This window comes from Rhipicephalus sanguineus, chromosome 3 (assembly GCF_013339695.2).
Source record: "Rhipicephalus sanguineus isolate Rsan-2018 chromosome 3, BIME_Rsan_1.4, whole genome shotgun sequence".
Classification (NCBI taxonomy): domain Eukaryota; kingdom Metazoa; phylum Arthropoda; class Arachnida; order Ixodida; family Ixodidae; genus Rhipicephalus; species Rhipicephalus sanguineus.
Window position 1 is genome coordinate 172,057,045 of NC_051178.1, and position 18,506 is coordinate 172,075,550.

General features: G+C 46.9%; 1 protein-coding gene across 1 annotated transcript in view; it reads left to right on the plus strand.

Annotated features, from left to right (window-relative positions):
- LOC119386095 (uncharacterized) overlaps nucleotides 1-18,506 on the plus strand; it is an 82,987-nt gene that overhangs the window by 44,248 nt on the left and 20,233 nt on the right. Inside the window, exons 16-18 of the mRNA XM_049414219.1 lie at nucleotides 5,150-5,353; nucleotides 5,795-5,893; nucleotides 6,012-9,012. Of these exons, the coding sequence (XP_049270176.1) occupies nucleotides 5,150-5,353; nucleotides 5,795-5,893; nucleotides 6,012-9,012 (3,304 nt within the window). The remainder of the gene's footprint in view (nucleotides 1-5,149; nucleotides 5,354-5,794; nucleotides 5,894-6,011; nucleotides 9,013-18,506) is intronic.

Sequence of the window (18,506 nt, forward strand, 5' to 3'; positions counted from 1 at the left end):
AGAAATGCTTGTTTGCAAAGCGACACTGGCAAATTATCACTGGATAAATTTAAAAACTTCGTACATGTAAGGTATTGCTGGAATAAACAGCGGTGTGTTTCTTACAGCAGATTACGCGGTCCGATTCCACGAGTGAATTTTTATTTATATGATGCTGGTCTCATGGCGTCCCCGGCCGTTGTGCAAATTTTGCAGTCAATTGAAACAACGGACCACTTCCTTTTATTCTGTCGCCGATATTACAATTAGAAAAAGAGGTACCTCGTAGCTCCACTTCAGAAGATATGATTAACAATAAGTTACTGTCCTTATATTCAGAGGGATATGTCTGTTATGCTGTATTCGGTTATATAAATATGACGAAAAGATTACCGCGATGGTTTATTTTTCTTTCCCTTTTCTTTGTTCCAAATCCATTTTGTCTAGATCGATCTTTGCATTACTTCAGATCTATATATTTACTACCGCGAGGGTTATCTCTTTCATAAATTCCACATGACAGTATGACCGCTTGCTCATTTATCATTTTCATTTACTCGATGTTTACTTTTTAATCTAACTTTCTAGTTACCCTTGGCTTCATATGTGTTTTTTTAAATTATCCATATTGTGTGTAACGATTTTTTTTTTATTTCAAGGAAGTAACACCAATCGACATTTGCTGGTTGGTGCGCATGTCACTCCGATATATTCTTTCTCGCGTGCATTCCTTCACGGAAATCAGTAAAAAAGGAGAGGAAGATGAGAAGCGTACGAACTTGAGCTTGTTGGTACACATTCATAGTAAAAAACAGCGCGAAAACTACAAGGACGAGACAGCGCTAGTCCTGTTTCATCTGTCTCGTCTTCGTAGTTTTCGCGCTGTTTTTTACTAGGAGAGGAATATGTCACAGTGTGCCCTTTTTTACTGCACCCGCTGAAAGAGAAAAGGAAAAAGACGATTAACGCAGCAAACTGTTGCAAGCTAATAGCGCGAGACAGGTTTGCCGTACATGAGCGGCGCTACGCGGCACGTCGTCTGCTCGACTCCCCGCGCCTCTGCGTACAGCGCCCCTTGCGGCATCGGCGCGATTTGGGGACCGGTTTTCGCGGCCGCTTTTCACACCTCCCCGTTCTAGCCACCCTACTACGACGCTTGGGCTAAGATCGCCACCTCGCGGTGTGTTAAGGCATTGACAAAATTGAACTTCTATTGAAAACGCGCCGAATGGGACGGACGTGTAACGCGTTGCAGGTGCTAATCGCGGAGGCCACAGTAATGACGAATTACTTTACCGCTCCCAGAGGGTAACACCACCCCGCCGACCGGGAGAGTGGTAGATATAAAAGGCGCGGTTGTAAAGCCTCCAGAGTCTGCGGCCGTGGCGCAGTGGATAGCGTGCCCGGCATCTGTTGTTGCGTACCGAGCGGTCTTGGGTTCGAAGCCCGTTGACGGAACTTTTTTTCTTTGCCATCTGATCGTGTAAATTTTTTCTACGGCATTTCCGTGACGAAAATACGTCACTGAAGTCTTGGTGGACCCCGGCATAAAACACTTTCGTGTTAAAATGTTTAGAACTGCATCCCATTAGTGTGAAGCGTCAAACGATGGCTAGTATGGGTGTGCGAATATCCGAAAGCTGTCAAACAATAGTTCTGTACAATGCATACATTTCCTGTATACTGTACAACAACTTTGCTCTTCATGTCTGGTTTGTGAATTTTTTGTTTTGCCAATATCTGTAGTTGTACTATTCGTATTCGAAAATATTCGAAAAATATTCGATTTGCTTCAAAGTTGAAAATTTGATATTCGCACGCTCATAAATTGAATAGTCAAAATTTCTCTTTAGCCCCACAAGGCCGATGCACGTCGACCTTGTGGGCCCATGCATACGTCAAGAAATTCAAAACATTTCAAGCGTTTCAGCAAGTTTGGGTAGATGCACTGTATAGGCTAAGTTTAGAACGTACAGTAGCTATTAACTTTAGGTGATGCTTACCGCCATTTTAGAAAAAAAAGTAGCAGTTGTTCCGTGTACGAATACAACCGATGAGCGAAGCTCCTTAGAAATGGGACGCAAACGACTATGCGCCTGCTCTCGCTGCTGGCTTTCATGAAGGCGGTAGGGTGTGGAGCGGGTGGGGAGAGCGTCTGCTGCGCTCGGTGACGGGAACGACTGAGCGAGTTAGTGTGCGGCGCGCGCAGCGCAGGGAGAGAGGTGCGAGCGGTGATGCGGCGGGGAGCTTCGACGGCGGCGACGGAACGCCACGCGCGGCGTTCGGCGCGCGCAGCGTTTTATTGTCTTTTTGCACTGGCGCCGGATGGAGAGAGCGTCTGCTACTACCTTCGACAAAGCGCCCGTAGTGAGCTAGAATGATGGTTGTCATTTCACAATTCACGATAAAGGTGGTGAAAGTGAAGACGACCATTATAACCAGTTATGCGCAGAGCTTATTTCTTTTAACCTTAAATTGCTAGTGTGCTAGACCAAACCGCTCAAGGCCTAAACGTTTCCTCTTAAATCGCCAGCCACTGCAACCTAAAGCGATTCTTAAGAGAAGGGAGCTTCAACGGCGACGGCGGGGCGCGGGCCTAAGGAGCTTCGCTCCTAAAAACAATAACGCAAAATGAACAAGGACTACACAAAAGCACAGGACTGGCGCGAAAAGCACTTTGTTGCAGATGGGATATGGTGTCACGAAAACGCCAGCTGTCGAGACACACACACCAGACGAAAATCATTCGCCACGTTCTTTGACCAAACAGATGCATTACCTCAGAAAACCCAAGTCACGTGGCACACTCTCTATTAAAGAAATTGTGCTTTCGGTGGCGTACATTTATGACAGTGAAGATATCCAGGTAGTACTTTTTGTTTTACTGCTTAGATGGGCAGAGAAGAGAGTCAACAACCAGCTTACCTGTCGAGGTAGATTGCGTTATACCAACTGCCGGGCTTTCCGCTACACGGTTTTGTCGAAAATGTCGGTACTGGTTGAGGCGCGTTGGCTTGATGGCTTGAAGTTTCATTCATAAATGAATATCTGCTAGGATTACCTGCGTACAGCTCTGCCATAGTAGAATGCATTGTACTCTAAGTCGTTCCGCATTTGTTCTAGACACCGTGGACATATGGAGTGTTTTATTCTGTCATCATCATCAGCCTGACTACGCCCACTGCAGGGCAAAGGCCTTTCCCATGTTCCGCCAATCAACCCGGCCCTGTGCTTTCTGTGGCCACGTTATACCCGCCCGTCTGCCCTCTTAACTTTCTGTCTCCCCCTTGCGCGTTTGCCTCATCTTGGAATCAAGTCAGTTACTCTTAATGACCAGTGGTTATCTTGCCTACGCGCTACAAGATTTGTACATGTTCGATTCTGTACTATGATACAACCATGGAGGGGAAAAAAACTTAGGAGAGAGCATTGCGTCACGCAGCCAGCCTTGGTAGGAGAACGCTCCGTGAAGTCAGCAGCTCGGCTGGCTCACGGTGGATGTTCCAACACAGAACCTATTAACCAGCAGTACTAAAACCTACCGCGCAGTCTGAACTTTTGATCGCGTGTCGGGCCGACACAGTGAGCTTCGTTTTCATTGCGCGATGCTCCCTCCTAACTTTTTCTTTCCTCCATGGGTACAAAAAAATACTGGGGCAACCACGCACTAACGGTGCGAAGACTGGAAACAGCGAAGCGTGTAACCTTTCCCTCCTCCTTTCCCTAACCCTCACATCGCTCCTCTTCGCCCTCACTTCTCTTTCCCACTTCTTTGCTATACTGTACTATACATGGCTATGCTATGCTTTACCATCTCGCCTTCTCATTTCCTTCCTCCTCACCTTCACTCCCCTTTCCCCCCCTGCTATACTTTACATGACAGTGTGTATCGGTTGAGGTGTCCTCACTTGAGAGACAGTTATCGTGCACTCTACACCCAATTTTCATTTTCATTTCCTTCTTCCTTTTAAGAATCACCCCCCCCCCCCATACTTTCTTTCTTTCTCTCTCTCTGTTTCTCTCTCTTTCTTTTTGTCTTTCTCTCTATCTTTTTCTCGTCCTCTCGCCCATAGCAACCCAATCATATGGTTCAAATGCTTGTTCTGATAGCGTGCCTGAATGGCCGAATGGTTACGACGCTAGCCTTCGGACCGTGGGTACCCGGGTTCGAATCCCACCTCGGCAAGAAATTTTATTGTTTTATTTATTTCTTCTCATCCTCCTCTCGACTTCTCTCCCCTCTTCTCTTCGTCCAATGCGTTGCTAGGCAACGCATGGTGACGTCATCACTCGGCGAGGTTTTTCTGCGAACACCTAACGGCCCAACCTCCGGCGTAAAGAGCTTCGCTTTAAAAAAAAAAAGATTCAGCCAGTTTCACGCCGTGAAAACCGTCGCACAGTGCAGCTGTAAGCGCGCGTGTGTGTGACTGGCTAGCGAGGTCGCGTGGTCATGAGTATTATCATCATCATTGTCATTCCGCATTATTTATTTATTTCTTCAGTCCCCCTTCTGGTCACGTGACCTGTGTAATGACTACTACTATTACTACTACTGCCACTATACTGATACTACCAACTGGTACTACTACTACAGCTACACAGGGTAGACTAAGACGGATTCATTGTAAAATCGTACATGATATCACTGGTGTAGCCAGGAGGGGGTGAGGGTTCAACCCTCTCCCCCCGAAAATTTTCAGTTTTGCATGCATATACCATAAGCACGCACACGTACAAACACACGCACGAACATAGATAAACGGCGGTTGAACATCCCCCCACCAAAAAAAATTTATTGCTACGCCACTGTAGTCGGATACAACTTAAGTAGTGAGGAGAGGCCCCGCCCAGAAGACCGAAGCGCGGCAGCCGATCGCCTCCGCGACTAAAGAAATAGTCCCGCTCATGCACGCGCCGATGTTCTCCGAAGGCGGAGCCACCGGCCGTCCCGCTGATGACGTCAGTCCCGAGTGCGTGCCTATTGGTGCAGGCTTGTGTTCATCCGCCTTTGAGGAAGAAATACCGCTGACTTGTAAAGTTGTATCCGACTATAGTATCGTCCTTTTAAAATGTGCGAAGCGACCTCGCCGTTTACTCTCACGCACGAAAGCCGTCCGCAGGACACCTCGTAGCTCTGCATGACTTCCTGTCGCTAATCTTCTTTCTCCAGCACCAAGTGAGCGCCACTCACGAGGCCATCAGCAGCGGTGACCAGGCGAAACTCGAGGAGCTGGCCGCCTCGGATGCTCAGCTGCTGCGGGCGCGCAGCGACATGGGTTGCCACCCGATACACGCGGCCATCGAGGCCCGAAACCTGGAGGCCGCGAAGCTCATACTGGATGCCTTCCCGGCCGCCATAAACCTCAAAGCACCGGTGAGCTGGGACACGCGGTAGTTCCTGCCGCAATTTCACTAGTCCAACAGTGCAGCTGTGGTTCACGCCTAAATGCAAGAGATGTAACGCATACGAAGTCCATTAGTTAGTGTACTTGAAGAAACTAAAAATATAAAGAGAAACAGTCTGTTGTTTCTCTCACCGTCTTGTCCTCCAGATTTTACCCCAGCCTAGTTTTCGAAAAGCGAATGTTAGTGCCGGTCACTACACTGTGAGATCTACCTTGACTTAGTGGTGTATGGTAATCCTCAGATCTGAGTAGATTATGGTGAAAATTAGATCTTCACCTAGGGATGGAAGTTCTGCAAGTTAAAGCCTTGAAACTAAAAACTGTTAGCCGTGTCTCTGTTGTTTCTCTTTTCGTTTGTTTTTTCTTCAGCTGTACGCAGCTGCTAAACTTTTATTTTATTTTTTTCTCAGCACGGCCGGAACCCATTGCATTTAGCGGCACTTCGACGGGATCACGACATGTACAAGTTCCTCGTGGATAGTGGAGCAGACCCGAAGGCACTGGATCAGGTGAGAAATTAGTATTTGCTCTGTACGGAACAAGCACTTGTGACTTTTGGCCCCTGTACTTCATCGCTTTTCATACCATCACCTGTCTCTGAAGTTGCCGTTTTCGTTTCTTTTCTAGAAAGGGAAGACTGCGGAGTACTACCTAAAGAACAGCAGAAAACGGCGATCAAGGTCGACGGCGTCGACGCACGACACGTCGCTAGAACGCTCCTCCTCAGTGCGGGACACGAAGCCGGCCATTGCCGATACGGCCGCGCGCAGCACCGAGCTCGAAACCATAACGGTGCCCGCCGACAAAGGCGCGCTCGGGGCTGCCGGAGATGGTGTCGTAAGCCACGGCGACAAAAGCGCCGAAGGGACCGCCGGCGTCGCGAGCGCAGCGGCAGAACGCCCCGGCGGCGAAGAGGCGGCTGAGGCGACCGGCGGTAACGAATCTGGCCAGAGTGGCTCGAGCGACGGTGGAGGTAAGGACCCCGATAGCCCAGCGCCGGCTTCCGCAGGGAGCGATGCCGCCGCGGGCAAAGACGTGTCTGGTGCGACGCTCGAAGCCGTTAACGATGGCCGAGCGCCGATCTCAGAGGCCGCCGGCGCCCTCTCGAAGGACGGTCGTAGCGACCAGGAAGACACGCAGGGAGCATGCGCTGTTGATGCCTCCTCCACCTCCTACTCCTCTTCCTCTGATTCCCCGCCCACTGTCGCCTCTGTCTCCCCTAACGACGGTGGTGGTCTCCGAGTGAACGATTCTGGTCTAATCAAAGGAGGCCAACGTTCCTCTGAGGACGCTGGAACAGAAGTAACCGGGATGGTTTGTGCGGATGTTGAAGGTGGGGACGTGGATGACGGGGATGCAAAGAACGCAGAGTCGAGCGAACAGCGTAACACTGGCGCGACGGAACAAGGTACGGCGCCTTCCTCGGAAAAAACGGTAGACAGAACAATGTCTAATGACGTAAGCCACGTCGGTGGAGGGGCGAGTTATGACGCCACACATCAAGTACAGAGTGGCGATGAAGACTTGCCTCGAGAAGGACACTATGAGAAAATGAGTAAGAGCGAGGTTGATCAGGTAGCGCGCAACGAAGGCAGCACAGTAAATGGTAACGGAAGCATGGAAGGTGGCCAGACAAGCAACAATCTCCCGAAGAGAACTGAGGAAGAACCAATTAAAGAGCGTGAGAGACTGGACAAACTTCAAAAATCCGTAGAAAACGAGGCGCCGTTCAGCACAATTAACCACGTAGAACCCACTCAAGATTCACGAACTGGAAGTGTCAAGCTTGAGCTCGAGAGCGTTGAAGGGGTCATACCAGAAAAGAACAACGGCGCTCAGACAGCTGCCAATAAGGCTGATATTTCGCAGGAGTCTACAGACGACGCGAATCGTATTGACGATCCTAATGCGGAAAACATAATAAAGAAATCGCCAACGAGGAAGAGTAGTTCTGCAAGCAGGCGTGAGGATTCTGCGGGAGGCGAGAAATCGAAAGCTGACCTTGAAGATAAGAAAAATTACACTCGCACGCAATCCGAAAGCGAGAAGAACCAAGCAAGGGAGATCACACGCGATCAGCGTGCCAGCAATTCGAATGACAAGGAAAACGATCCTGTGTCCGAAGAGTTGATACCCGACGCCGCTTTGAGTCCTGCTGACCCGGGTCTGTTACAAAATGTGCCGAAATATAATCACGAAACGAATATTGCAAATAACGCTGGCGTTACTCAAGATTTGAAAACACAAACGGAAACAGGAAAGAGTCAACGCAGTGACCAAGTAACTGACGCTGAAGTTACAGCCAGGTCAAAGGATACAACGCTTGGTCATGACCAAAGCGGTGACCGCGGCATCGTTCATGGCAAAACTGCGAAAGATAAGCCCAAAGCACTCGTTTCTAGCGAAGCAATGACAGGAAATGTAGAGAATATAGCAGTGGAAGTCGATGGTGCTGACCTGAAGGATCACGAAGATGGTAATGAGGGTCAAGAGAGAAGACCTCTAGAAGTTATGAAGCCAAGTGGGAAACCAGCCAATGAATCTACCAACAAGCCGCAATCCAGTAAGGCCGATAAGAAACTTGTACCTGAACAAAAACCAGTTGCTAAGCCAGGAGGTGTAAAAGAAGCGAAGAACAGCAAGCCGAACCCTCGAAGAAGCAGCAGCATGGCGTCAATGAGAGCGAACTTGACTAAAAGCATCTCTCGACATTCTTTGAACACCGAGGAAAAGGACGCGTTAAAAAGCAACCAACAAGGTTCGTTGGAGTCGAGCAAAACGGGCAGTAGTAAGAGCAAAGCTTCAAGAACAAACTCGGTAGCCACACTTGTTAGGGGCACGTCGTCCACGGGAGAACCGAGAAAAGGAGAGCAAGACGTCATAAAAGCTCCGGCAGAGGACTCCAGTGTTATTACTGCCAACCTGAGAAGTAGTAACGAGGACCGTCAAGACAATGCAGATGTTCCTAACAAGGCTACTGATAAAGAACCTGACCGAGAAGATGGACACGAAGCGAAGAAAGAAAAAGAACCTGCGACAACTCAAACAGAGCGCAAAATTAGAGATAGCAGTGCTTCGCAGTCGCAGAAAAGTCTGGGTGTGGCTGCTTTCGATGCGACCAAGGAAGAAATGTTGCAAGCTCAGGGCTCAGGAGATGCGCAATCCGCCAGCGGAGGCACGACAACTACCCACGTTTCTGAAGGAACGGAAGAAACTGTCTCGAGCGCCGCGCGAAATGAAGCAAGCAAACAGCGCGCACCTGACATTCAAAGGCCGGACGAGACACCAGGTGCATCTAAACAGCACAATGACACCATCAGCCAAGAAGGAACAAGTTCTGGTGCAACAGAGGACCATCTAGGTGCGAGAGAACGAATGAAAGAACCAGACGTAGTGCCGGAGAGTTCTGCAGCATCTGTCGCAGCTGAGCCTTCAAAAGCAGTGGCTCCAAAAGAGCAGGTTGGTGTCGACACTGACAAAGCGCACGAGAAAGCGGGCAAGTCAAAATCACAAACGTCGACCAACTCGCTGGAGACGTCTGAACCTAAAGAACCACGCCGGAGAAGCGCTGAAAAACGGCCGAACAATAAGGGGAGTAAAGTGTCAAGTAACACGTCGGCGCAACTGGGTGAGTATGCATACAGTGTTCGGAGCTGACGCGTGCGCACCCAGCTTCTTGGCAGACACGCCGTGCGCATGTTCAGATAACCCCCGGGAGCACCTCATCGATAGCGCTGTTCAGACATCACAAAACACCCCCCATTTTCATCCACCAACACTGGCCTGAGAAAGGGAACCCCTGCAAGCGGGAGTGCGACACTCACTTTTCCGAGTCACCACGACACGTATTCCGACATATTCACCTCTGTGCCTGAACCACGCTCCCGCCGTGCTTTTCGCAAAAAAAAAAAAACTTCATCATCACTCACCATTCACTCGAGTCGCTTTTCCCTGGTATCCCAACTGCCATTTGAATCGAGTCACATTTCATTCTCCCTAGCTTACTCTTCGTCACCTGTCGCACCCTGAAAAAAAAAAAGATATTCATGCGTACGCACGCTGCACTGTGGCTTCTTCTTTCTATCTATGCCATCCTGTCCTTGCATGGACAGGACTGATTTGTTAATACTGTTTCCTCTCAGTAAGCGTTTGCAGCAACGCTGCGGCCACAGCACTAAACACCCATTGCTTGCGATTCTCACATTGTGCGTTCAACATATGTAGTACTCGCGTTGCCTTGAAATAGTGCCGCAAGTCAAGCAAGGTGCAAGCTGATGTATTGTTTTTTTTTTTGACAAAATAAGTGCTAACTTCTGATGCCTATATCCTATCTATATTTTCTCGCTTAACCAACTTGCTTTTTACAGCATTGCTATGTGACCATCTGGTGCAAAACTTTTGTTCTGGAGGCGCAAGTTCGCAGTTTTACAACTTCAGTTTGTTGCTCACAACGTTGCTCCAAAAAATGTACCTGACTGATAACGTCGAACCTTATATAATTAGCCGATGGAAATGTTGGGTCGCCCTAGGCAAAGTGTAAATAAAAGACGAGAGTAATGAACAAGGGGCCGAATTCACAAAGCTTTACTTTCGCCGGTGCTCCTTGATGTCGCCCAGCCACATTGAGGGACCAGTTCGGCTTCCGGATTAGCTGAAATGTTTTGTCACAACCAATTTTTAGGGGTCTGTAAGCCGTAGCAAAAAGGGGAAGCAAGCATGCTCTAAGAAGAGTGGATGTAAGTGAAACGTAAGTCTCCCCGTCTCATCCCGGCCAGGAGCAACGGGACCGTTGCTCCCTGCAGCGATGGCCGTAAAAGGGGGCGCGCAGCCTATTTTGGAATTAACAAGTGGCAGTTCCGAAAGGGAGCACAGATGGCTAGTCGTTTAGTGGATTCCTTCTCCACGCCTCTAAAGTTGTAGTTGCCGTTATCTCAAATAAGCGAGAGGCGACAATATGTGTTTGCTCAGTCCTGTTCGCGCTGTCCAGCCCGCCGACGGTAAACCCACTGCGAAATCCCGTAATCGATTGAGATGTGTTCGTGTTTCCCTGTGCGTGACACCGTGCTCATAAATGTAATGAGTAAGCTAGCGTCTACTTCAATATATGCGCCAGATAAACCTATTAATCTTATTTTGTAAGGCTGTCTAATGCATTGCTGTTGCAACCAGTTATTCGCTTCTCAGGCAAAACTGTGATGACCATTTTCCCTGCTCACAGCTTACGTGGCACGGTTTCCCTTGTGTTAGCATGCAGTTTAACTGTCGCTATCACTGGGCAAACCTCCGACTTTACTTGGTCGGCTCAGTAAATTCTTTTTCTCGGGGCTAGAACTGCAGAACTGTTCCTCTTAACGAAATGCACTGAAGTGCGAGGAAACGGAAGCTTTTAGTAATAGCATCATGTTTTAATAAAAGATCTCCACAATGATCCTCAACTGATCAGCGACAGCTATCTCGGGCCAACATCATTCACTGATTTTGAAATAGCGCAGTAAAATTAGCTCATTTGATGTTCAATCTACACATTGTAAATGTTTAGGGCGAACAGCACAGTGCATTTTTACTGGCTCGTATCCTTTCTGTGTAGAGATTTGCGATTTGCGGATCGTTCGAGTTGCTATTTGTAAGTGCGGAGCCCTTTAGGGAACCGTTTTGTCGTCCATCTATCTTATGAGGCGTAATCACGCTCACAGTAAAGCGTTCAATACAGGCCATAATAAGACTGGCAATGCTCAAACCCGGGTTAAGATGAACGAACAAGATCTAAAATAATATAATTAACAGAAATATTTAAGAAGTAATCGCATTAATTAACTTAAAATCGCTAAAACGTTTCCGAAACATGGGGCTGACTACGGCGGGGCGCGAGACCGCCTAGTACCGCTTCTGCGTCGGCGCTGCATCGCTACGTGACTACATCTGGGGTGCTATGCAGGATGGCCCGAGCTTCTCGGGAACACGAGTTTGCTTCGAGCTCTCACTACGGCGCTCACGACAGGAAGATGGTGCGGAGCGCGCGATAGCAGCGTTGATAAAAACGGCTACAAGAACGAGCATGGCGTCACAAACGCATGTGTGGCATTTGCGGCTGTTTTCAAAGGAACACCGCGTGCGAACGCGTCAGCGCCGCCACTCAGTCAACATTCCAACAGTGTAGCGACGTCAGCGTGATTGTCGCGCTATTTTATTGCCCACTGAAAATCGCGCCTCCCGCAGGCGTGTTCGTGGGCGTTTGTCTTCATTCGGACAAGTTCTTTCGTTCCACCGGCAGCATGAAAATTTCCACTCTCGAGATCAACAAGGGTACACACGCAGCACTCTCGTGCAGCTCGTTTCACTTCTCTCGAATATTACAGATAAATAAATGGACAGGTTACCGCTACTTACATTACACGTCTGAACATTTTTCTGCAGTAACAAATCGGTAGAAAGAATGTCTCCACAAACAAGTAAACAGTAACTTTTCTCACCGCAAATATCACCATGCAGGGACGCTTTCTTCGTGGCTGTGAGTGGTACGTCGTGAGCGCGGTGAAACTGAATGCGAGACATCGAAGCCACGTGATGATATAACCTTTAGTTCTTCGTGCGTATGTACATGTCTGTGCGATTAAGCTCATAGATTAATCGTGTCGCTTGCTGGCGTTGCGGCGTGAGCAATGCTCCTCTGCAAGAGCAAACGCGGTGGACGGACCCGATCTTCGTCGCGGGCGTCTGTCAATCAAACTGATTGACGCGTGAACTCGGGTGCAAACTCGTTGATTCTGAAAAGGACCCAGTTTAACTCGTAACTGTCATAGTGCCGGTGTGACTGTCAAGCGTTTCATGCGGTGGATTATAAGCAGCAGCTTCTTTGCATATAAATAATTTGGTCAGCTTGCACTACTTGTGCAAGGCTGCAGCCATCGGAGGAGCTTGTGATCACTAAGCTTCTTCCAGCTCTTTACGTGGCTCGTCTACTCAGTCTGCTCAGTCTGCTTCGGAGTGAAGACCGCGTCAGTTCGGTCTCAATATTGATGGTATTAAATAGATAGGTCTTAATTACCATGATGTATAATAGCACTGGCTTAATTGGTAATGTTTAATTACTGCGACAGTAATAGCTCAGGTTAAATTAACAAGATCTTGATTAGTATGTAACGAATTGTTATAATCCTAGTTAGCACGATCCTAATTAGCATGAAAATAATGATCAAGGCCCTAAGTATTCCGGTTTTAATTAGCGCGCTCCTAATTAGCGTCATGTGAATTAGCGTCGCCTCAATTAGCTCGGTCTTAGCTTTACACGGCTTAATTAGCACGGTCTTAGTGAGAGGTGTCTTAATTAGCTTGGTCTTAGCGTGACATGGCTTAATTAGCTAGGTATACCACCCAGCCAATTAACTACACAGCCTGGCTCGCGTGCTCGGGGAGCGTGTAGACGATGAAGAAGAGGACGAAGAAAGTGCGCGCCGGCCGTGGCCGTGCAACGCGCTAGAATGTACAGGCCGACCATGATGATTATACACGTGGCCTCGGCGATTAGCTCCGGCCGCGGCGTTGTAAGGCACTCGGCCGGAGCTCATCTCAGCGGCCACGGTGCTAATTATAGTAAAGGATACTTAGTGCAGACATTAAACGCTTGAAAATATATTTAAACAACCCGTACCTCTAAAAATATCGTTAGTAAAGGTTTCTGACACTTTTATTGCATGTGTGCACTCCTCCTCTCAGTGGAACGACAAACAAATGAAAGAAGATGGCTCAGGTTTGAAGAGAGTTATTGTTAAAAAACACTGAAACAGCTCTCATACAATCAGAGGAGTACCGGCACTTACAGTTCCCATGGAACACCACCAAATGCCTTTCACGTCAATCCGAGGTCACCCTCACAAGCTTTCGCTGTAGAGTTCCCCGCTTAAATTATTACCTTCATAAATCTGGCTTCTCGCTAACTAATCTGTGCAGGCCGCAATGAACCGGAAACGATAGATCACTTTTTTCTATCATGCCGCCATTTCGCCTCACTCCGTAGGATGTTTCTGCAAATGCCGACTGGTAGGCTGGATTTATCATTTGGTACTTCTAACCTGTTGTCGTTTGCAGGCGATCAGTTCGGGGCAAGCCGCAGTGCTATTCTAACTGCGCTACACAAATTCATTCAAGCAACCGGAAGAATACGCTGCTAGTGCTTCCGACCACTGAAACCAACTTTTTCCTTTTTATTTTTATTTTTTCAACCTTTATCGTATGGTCTTTTTAATTTCTTATCTCTTTCACTTTTTTATTTACATCACGTTTCGTTCTTCTCTCTTTGTTGCTGTTTCATAGAGTTTACATTTACCTTTATAATCGACAGTGTGGCCAATCCCCCTCGTGGGTATGAGCCAGCTTTCTTTAGGCGACAAAACAAAACGAAATCCAACTTTGTCGTGACGCCAGGAATGTGATCGACCAGCGTGCGTGTCCTCCCCGGTGTTCTGGCTCGCTGATCTGTTACGGGGTGTCGGTCGCGGTTCGGGCGGTAGTGTTTTTGTGATTTTTCTTTCGACTTCCAACCTTTTCTGATCTTATTGTACTGAGAGTACCTGATGTCTCTCTCTTCTCCAGGTCAGAGGACTTTCCTCTGGACGGCCTCTCTTCCCACTAATGACATGACTATAGAGGCTTTTTTGCGCAGTGGTATCCACAGCGTTCCTGTTGCTCTAGTGCCGACCAATGGGGGATTAATCCGAGTGAAGAATCCGAAGGTCATTCAGGAGGAACTGCGGAAAGCAACCTCACACTACCAGAGTATCACCGATGTTCGACAGTTTGGCAGGGGTGGTATTCTGTGTTGCTCGCCGGACCAAGCCTGTGTATCCGACCTGTTAAAGTGCACATCGTTTGCATCCCATCCGGTGAGCCCATTTATTCCTGCTCATCTCGCTTGCGTTAAAGGCTTAGTTCGTGGAGTTGACTCGAGCCTGTGCGCTTCAGAGGTCTTGGAAATGTTTTCTGCTGCCGGGGCCATATCAGTGTATCGATGTTCAAGAGTATCTGACAATCAAAGAGTCCCCACAGAATCAGTCATTGTGACATTTGCCGGCATAAATAGGCCCACAGAGATTAAGGCGTGGCCCTTAATATATAGAGTTGAGGCACTTGCTCCCCGTCCACTGCAATGCGTTCAGTGTTGGCGATATGGTCACTCCATTAAGGGATGCCGATCATCTCCTCGATGCCGCATATGCGGAGAAGACCATGACACTAAAACATGTGCTTCTCAGAGCGAAAGATGCTGTCTGTGTCAAGGTTCCCACCCAGCCGATCATTCAAACTGCCTAGCGAGAGCTCAAGAGCTTCAAATTTTAGAAATTATAGAAAGGAAGCGATGCTCACGCCGCGAAGCTCGAGCTATAGTATTAGAGAGATCCTGCGGATATGCTGAAGCTGCTGCTCGTCATTCGCAAGCCATGGATACAACTATAGGCGAGGTTGTAGCCGCTGCGGTTGAGAAGGCAATGTCGAAAGTACTGAGCGCACTTTTTGAAAATCTTTCAGAGACAATTGGACAAGTTATGACAGATCATATGACACAAATCTTGAAAGTTGCAGGGCGCACTGCACTTCATACAGGCGTCATGCCCAACCATGAGGAACTAACAGAGGATCCTGTGATAGAAGCCGTATCTGGCGCTTCTGATGACAATGAGACTACAACATCTCGTTTCGAACAGGAGGGTGGTAGTATCTCGGAGACCACGTCCGAAAGCTTAGAAAGTATGGATTTGGACATTAGAGCCACTAAGCGTCGAGCTGCCCCTTACTCCCCGAAATCCGTTCTCTTACATAGACTGAAGACAAAAAAAATGTCAAGATCACAGTCCATCGAAGAAGGAAGATTTCTTAAAAGACAGCATTCTCCAGAAAGCTGTTGAAACTGCTGGTTTGCAGTCAACATAGGTTCATTAAAAGTACTACAGTGGAATTGCCGATCAATTTTTTCCGCAGCAACTGATTTGTTACACCTTTGTGCAGAACTTTCTCCAGATTTAATTCTATTGCAAGAAACCTGGCTTTCTACAGAAAAAAGTTTCAATCTAAATAACTACCATTGCTTTCGTTTGGATCGCCCTTCTTGTCGAGGGGGCTTAGCGTGTTTTATCTCTAAAAACATCTGTCATAAAGCGAAGATTACCTACCATTCCATATCTACAGAAAGTGAAATATTGGCAGTAGACGTAAATATTCCTGGCTGGACACCGTTTTCCATAGTCAATGTATATTTTCCTGCAGGCGTTACGAGTACCAATTATCTGGATTCCGCACTAGCAGCATGCAGAAAGAACATAATAATAGCAGGAGATTTTAACTCTCACCACATATCGTGGGGTTACCGATCCGATGCCGGTGGTAAACGGCTGCTAGAATGGTCCAGCTTGAATGGTCTTCAGTGTGTGAATTCCAGAACCCCTACTTATGTATCTGGCCTATCACGTTCTGTCATAGACCTGACCTTTTCAAGCTCCGGTTGCATCATTTCGTCTTGGTCTGCCATCACTTCGGCCACAAACAGTGATCACCAACCAATATTTTTTGAAATAGCGTGCCCACTTACGTCATTAAGCAAATGTGTTCGCAATTATGTCAATTACAACAAATTTAAAGATTCATTACGGTCACTCTTAAACAAGCAAACAGGACTAAGTGACCAAGTAAAGGCACTTAATTTCTGTCAACTATTAGGAGATAGTATGAAAAAAGCTCAATTCAGTGTGCAGTCAACTAAAGGCGGCGCTCATGCGCCATGGTGGAATCCTGACTGTGATCGCGACTACAGGCGACGTAAAGCAGCTTGGAAAAAATTACTTTGCAACCAGTGTCCACGTAACTGGAAAGATTATAAATATGCTGCTGCTACATTTAAACAGACTATTAGCAAAGCCAAAGAAGATTATAACTCCAAACGATACAGGTATATGTCAGAGACAAAAAATAAGAAAGCATTATTTAGCTTTCTGAGACACAAAAAGATTGTTCCCCCACCAATAAATTTAGAATCAGCTTGTTTATCAGCCGTAGAATTGGTTCAGTCACTGGAAACAGTTGCGAAAGGATTGGAGTGTCGCTTCACATCGGTGTTACCCTATCATTTATCTGTTACAGAAAAAGCCAACGAATATAAGGCAGCGACCTTAGAAGAAATAACGGAAGTAGTAAAGTCACTGCCAGGCTCAGCACCGGGCCCAGATAATATAACTGCAGCCATGATAAAAATTATGTTTGATTTATCTCCCATCGATCTCTGTAACTTTCTAAATTTTTCTATAGAAAATGCCTGGATTCACCCAGAGTGGAAAGTTGCCAAAGTAGTACCGCTGCTTAAAAAACAGGGCGCTGGTTATGCAATAGATAACATTCGGCCTATTTCCCTCACGTCGAACCTCGTAAAACTAATAGAGCGATTGTTATATAGACATCTTGAAGAATGGATTGAAGCAAAACATATACTGAATGAATCGCAAATTGGATTCCGCCCTGGACGCTCTATTTGGTGTGCCCATGTTGATTTGGAAAGTAGAATTAAACTTGCTCGGCACAAAAGACAGTATGCCGCCCTAGTGACCTTAGATATTGCGAAGGCATATGACAGCGTAGAACACGCCATCTTGATTAGTAAACTCCGAAGTGTAAATGTTCCTGAATATATATTTGCATGGATACAAAATTTTCTTAGTGGACGCACATTTTATTGCTCGCAGAATGGGTTAACTTCTCAAAAATACAAACAAACAAGGGGAGTTCCTCAAGGGTCAGTTCTCTCGCCCATTTTATTCAACATATTACTAAGTTCGATTCCGTCGCGTAACGACGTGCAAGTGTATGTATACGCGGATGATATTGCATTCTTTGCATCCTCCAGTGATATACATTCGCTGTACAACATTCTACAGTCATATTTGAATGAGATCGAAATATGGCTTAATGACCTGAATTTGTCTCTGAATGTTAACAAAAGTGCTCTTCTTGCTTTTCCATTGACTTTCCCCGTGCATATCGCACTTATGTACGGCCAGGCCTTTATTCCGCAGGTCGATTCATTAAAATATTTGGGCATAATATACACGCCTAATCTTAATTGGAGCTCGCACATTGAGTACATTGCAGCTAAAGGTTTACGTGCAATTGGATTATTAAGACGAATCAGCAGCACTCGTTTTGGAATGCGTAGAAAAACATTGTTAATGATATATTGCATGTATGTACGTCCAATATTAGAGTTTGGATGCATTTTGTTCTGTGGGGGACCTGCTTATAAATTACGCCCTCTTCTAACTATAGAACGTGAGGCGTTACGTTTATGTCTCGGACTTCCAAAATTTGTAGCTAATAATATACTTTACCATGAAACAAACCTGCCATGTCTTCAAACTAGGTTTAGAATTTTAACAGTTCAAACATTTCTAAACATATATGCCTCCCAACACAGACGCTCCCACTATGTATTTCTTAGAGAGCCGTCCACATTTTTTGAAAGTGAATGGTCCCGACTACATCGCCCTCAAATAATTTTCGTGCAAAAGCTCCTGGAGCCATTACAAGTGACATTTAGTGAGATAATCTACCCAAACGCACTCAAACACACTGCAGTAATAGAATATGACGACATATTTCCAAAAAATGCTAAGTTATTGCCCATTAGATATTTAAATGGGTTGTTGGAAGACCACCTTAAAAACGTACGGATAAATTCAGTAATAGCCACAGATGCTTCTGTTACTGATGAGAAGGCAGGGGTGGGAATTTATTCAGCAGCACTAAATTGGTCATTTTCCCTCCGTTTGCCCGACTTCACACCAATATTCCAGGCAGAATTAATCGCAATTATTCTTGCTCTGCGGAAACTACCAGCACATATCTCTTCAGCAGTTATATTAACGGATTCCTTGTCTGTGTGTACGGCATTAACAGTGCCAGAGCCATCGAGCTGCCTAACAGAATTTTACTCATATATGCCCAATCACGTACGGCACGTCCGGTTGGTTTGGGTACCAGGCCACACTGGACTGATATTAAATGAAGCGGCGGACACTCTGGCGGCAGCATCCCTTAAAGGACCGGTCATAAATGTTCTGAGGCCGTCTTCTAATAACACGATCG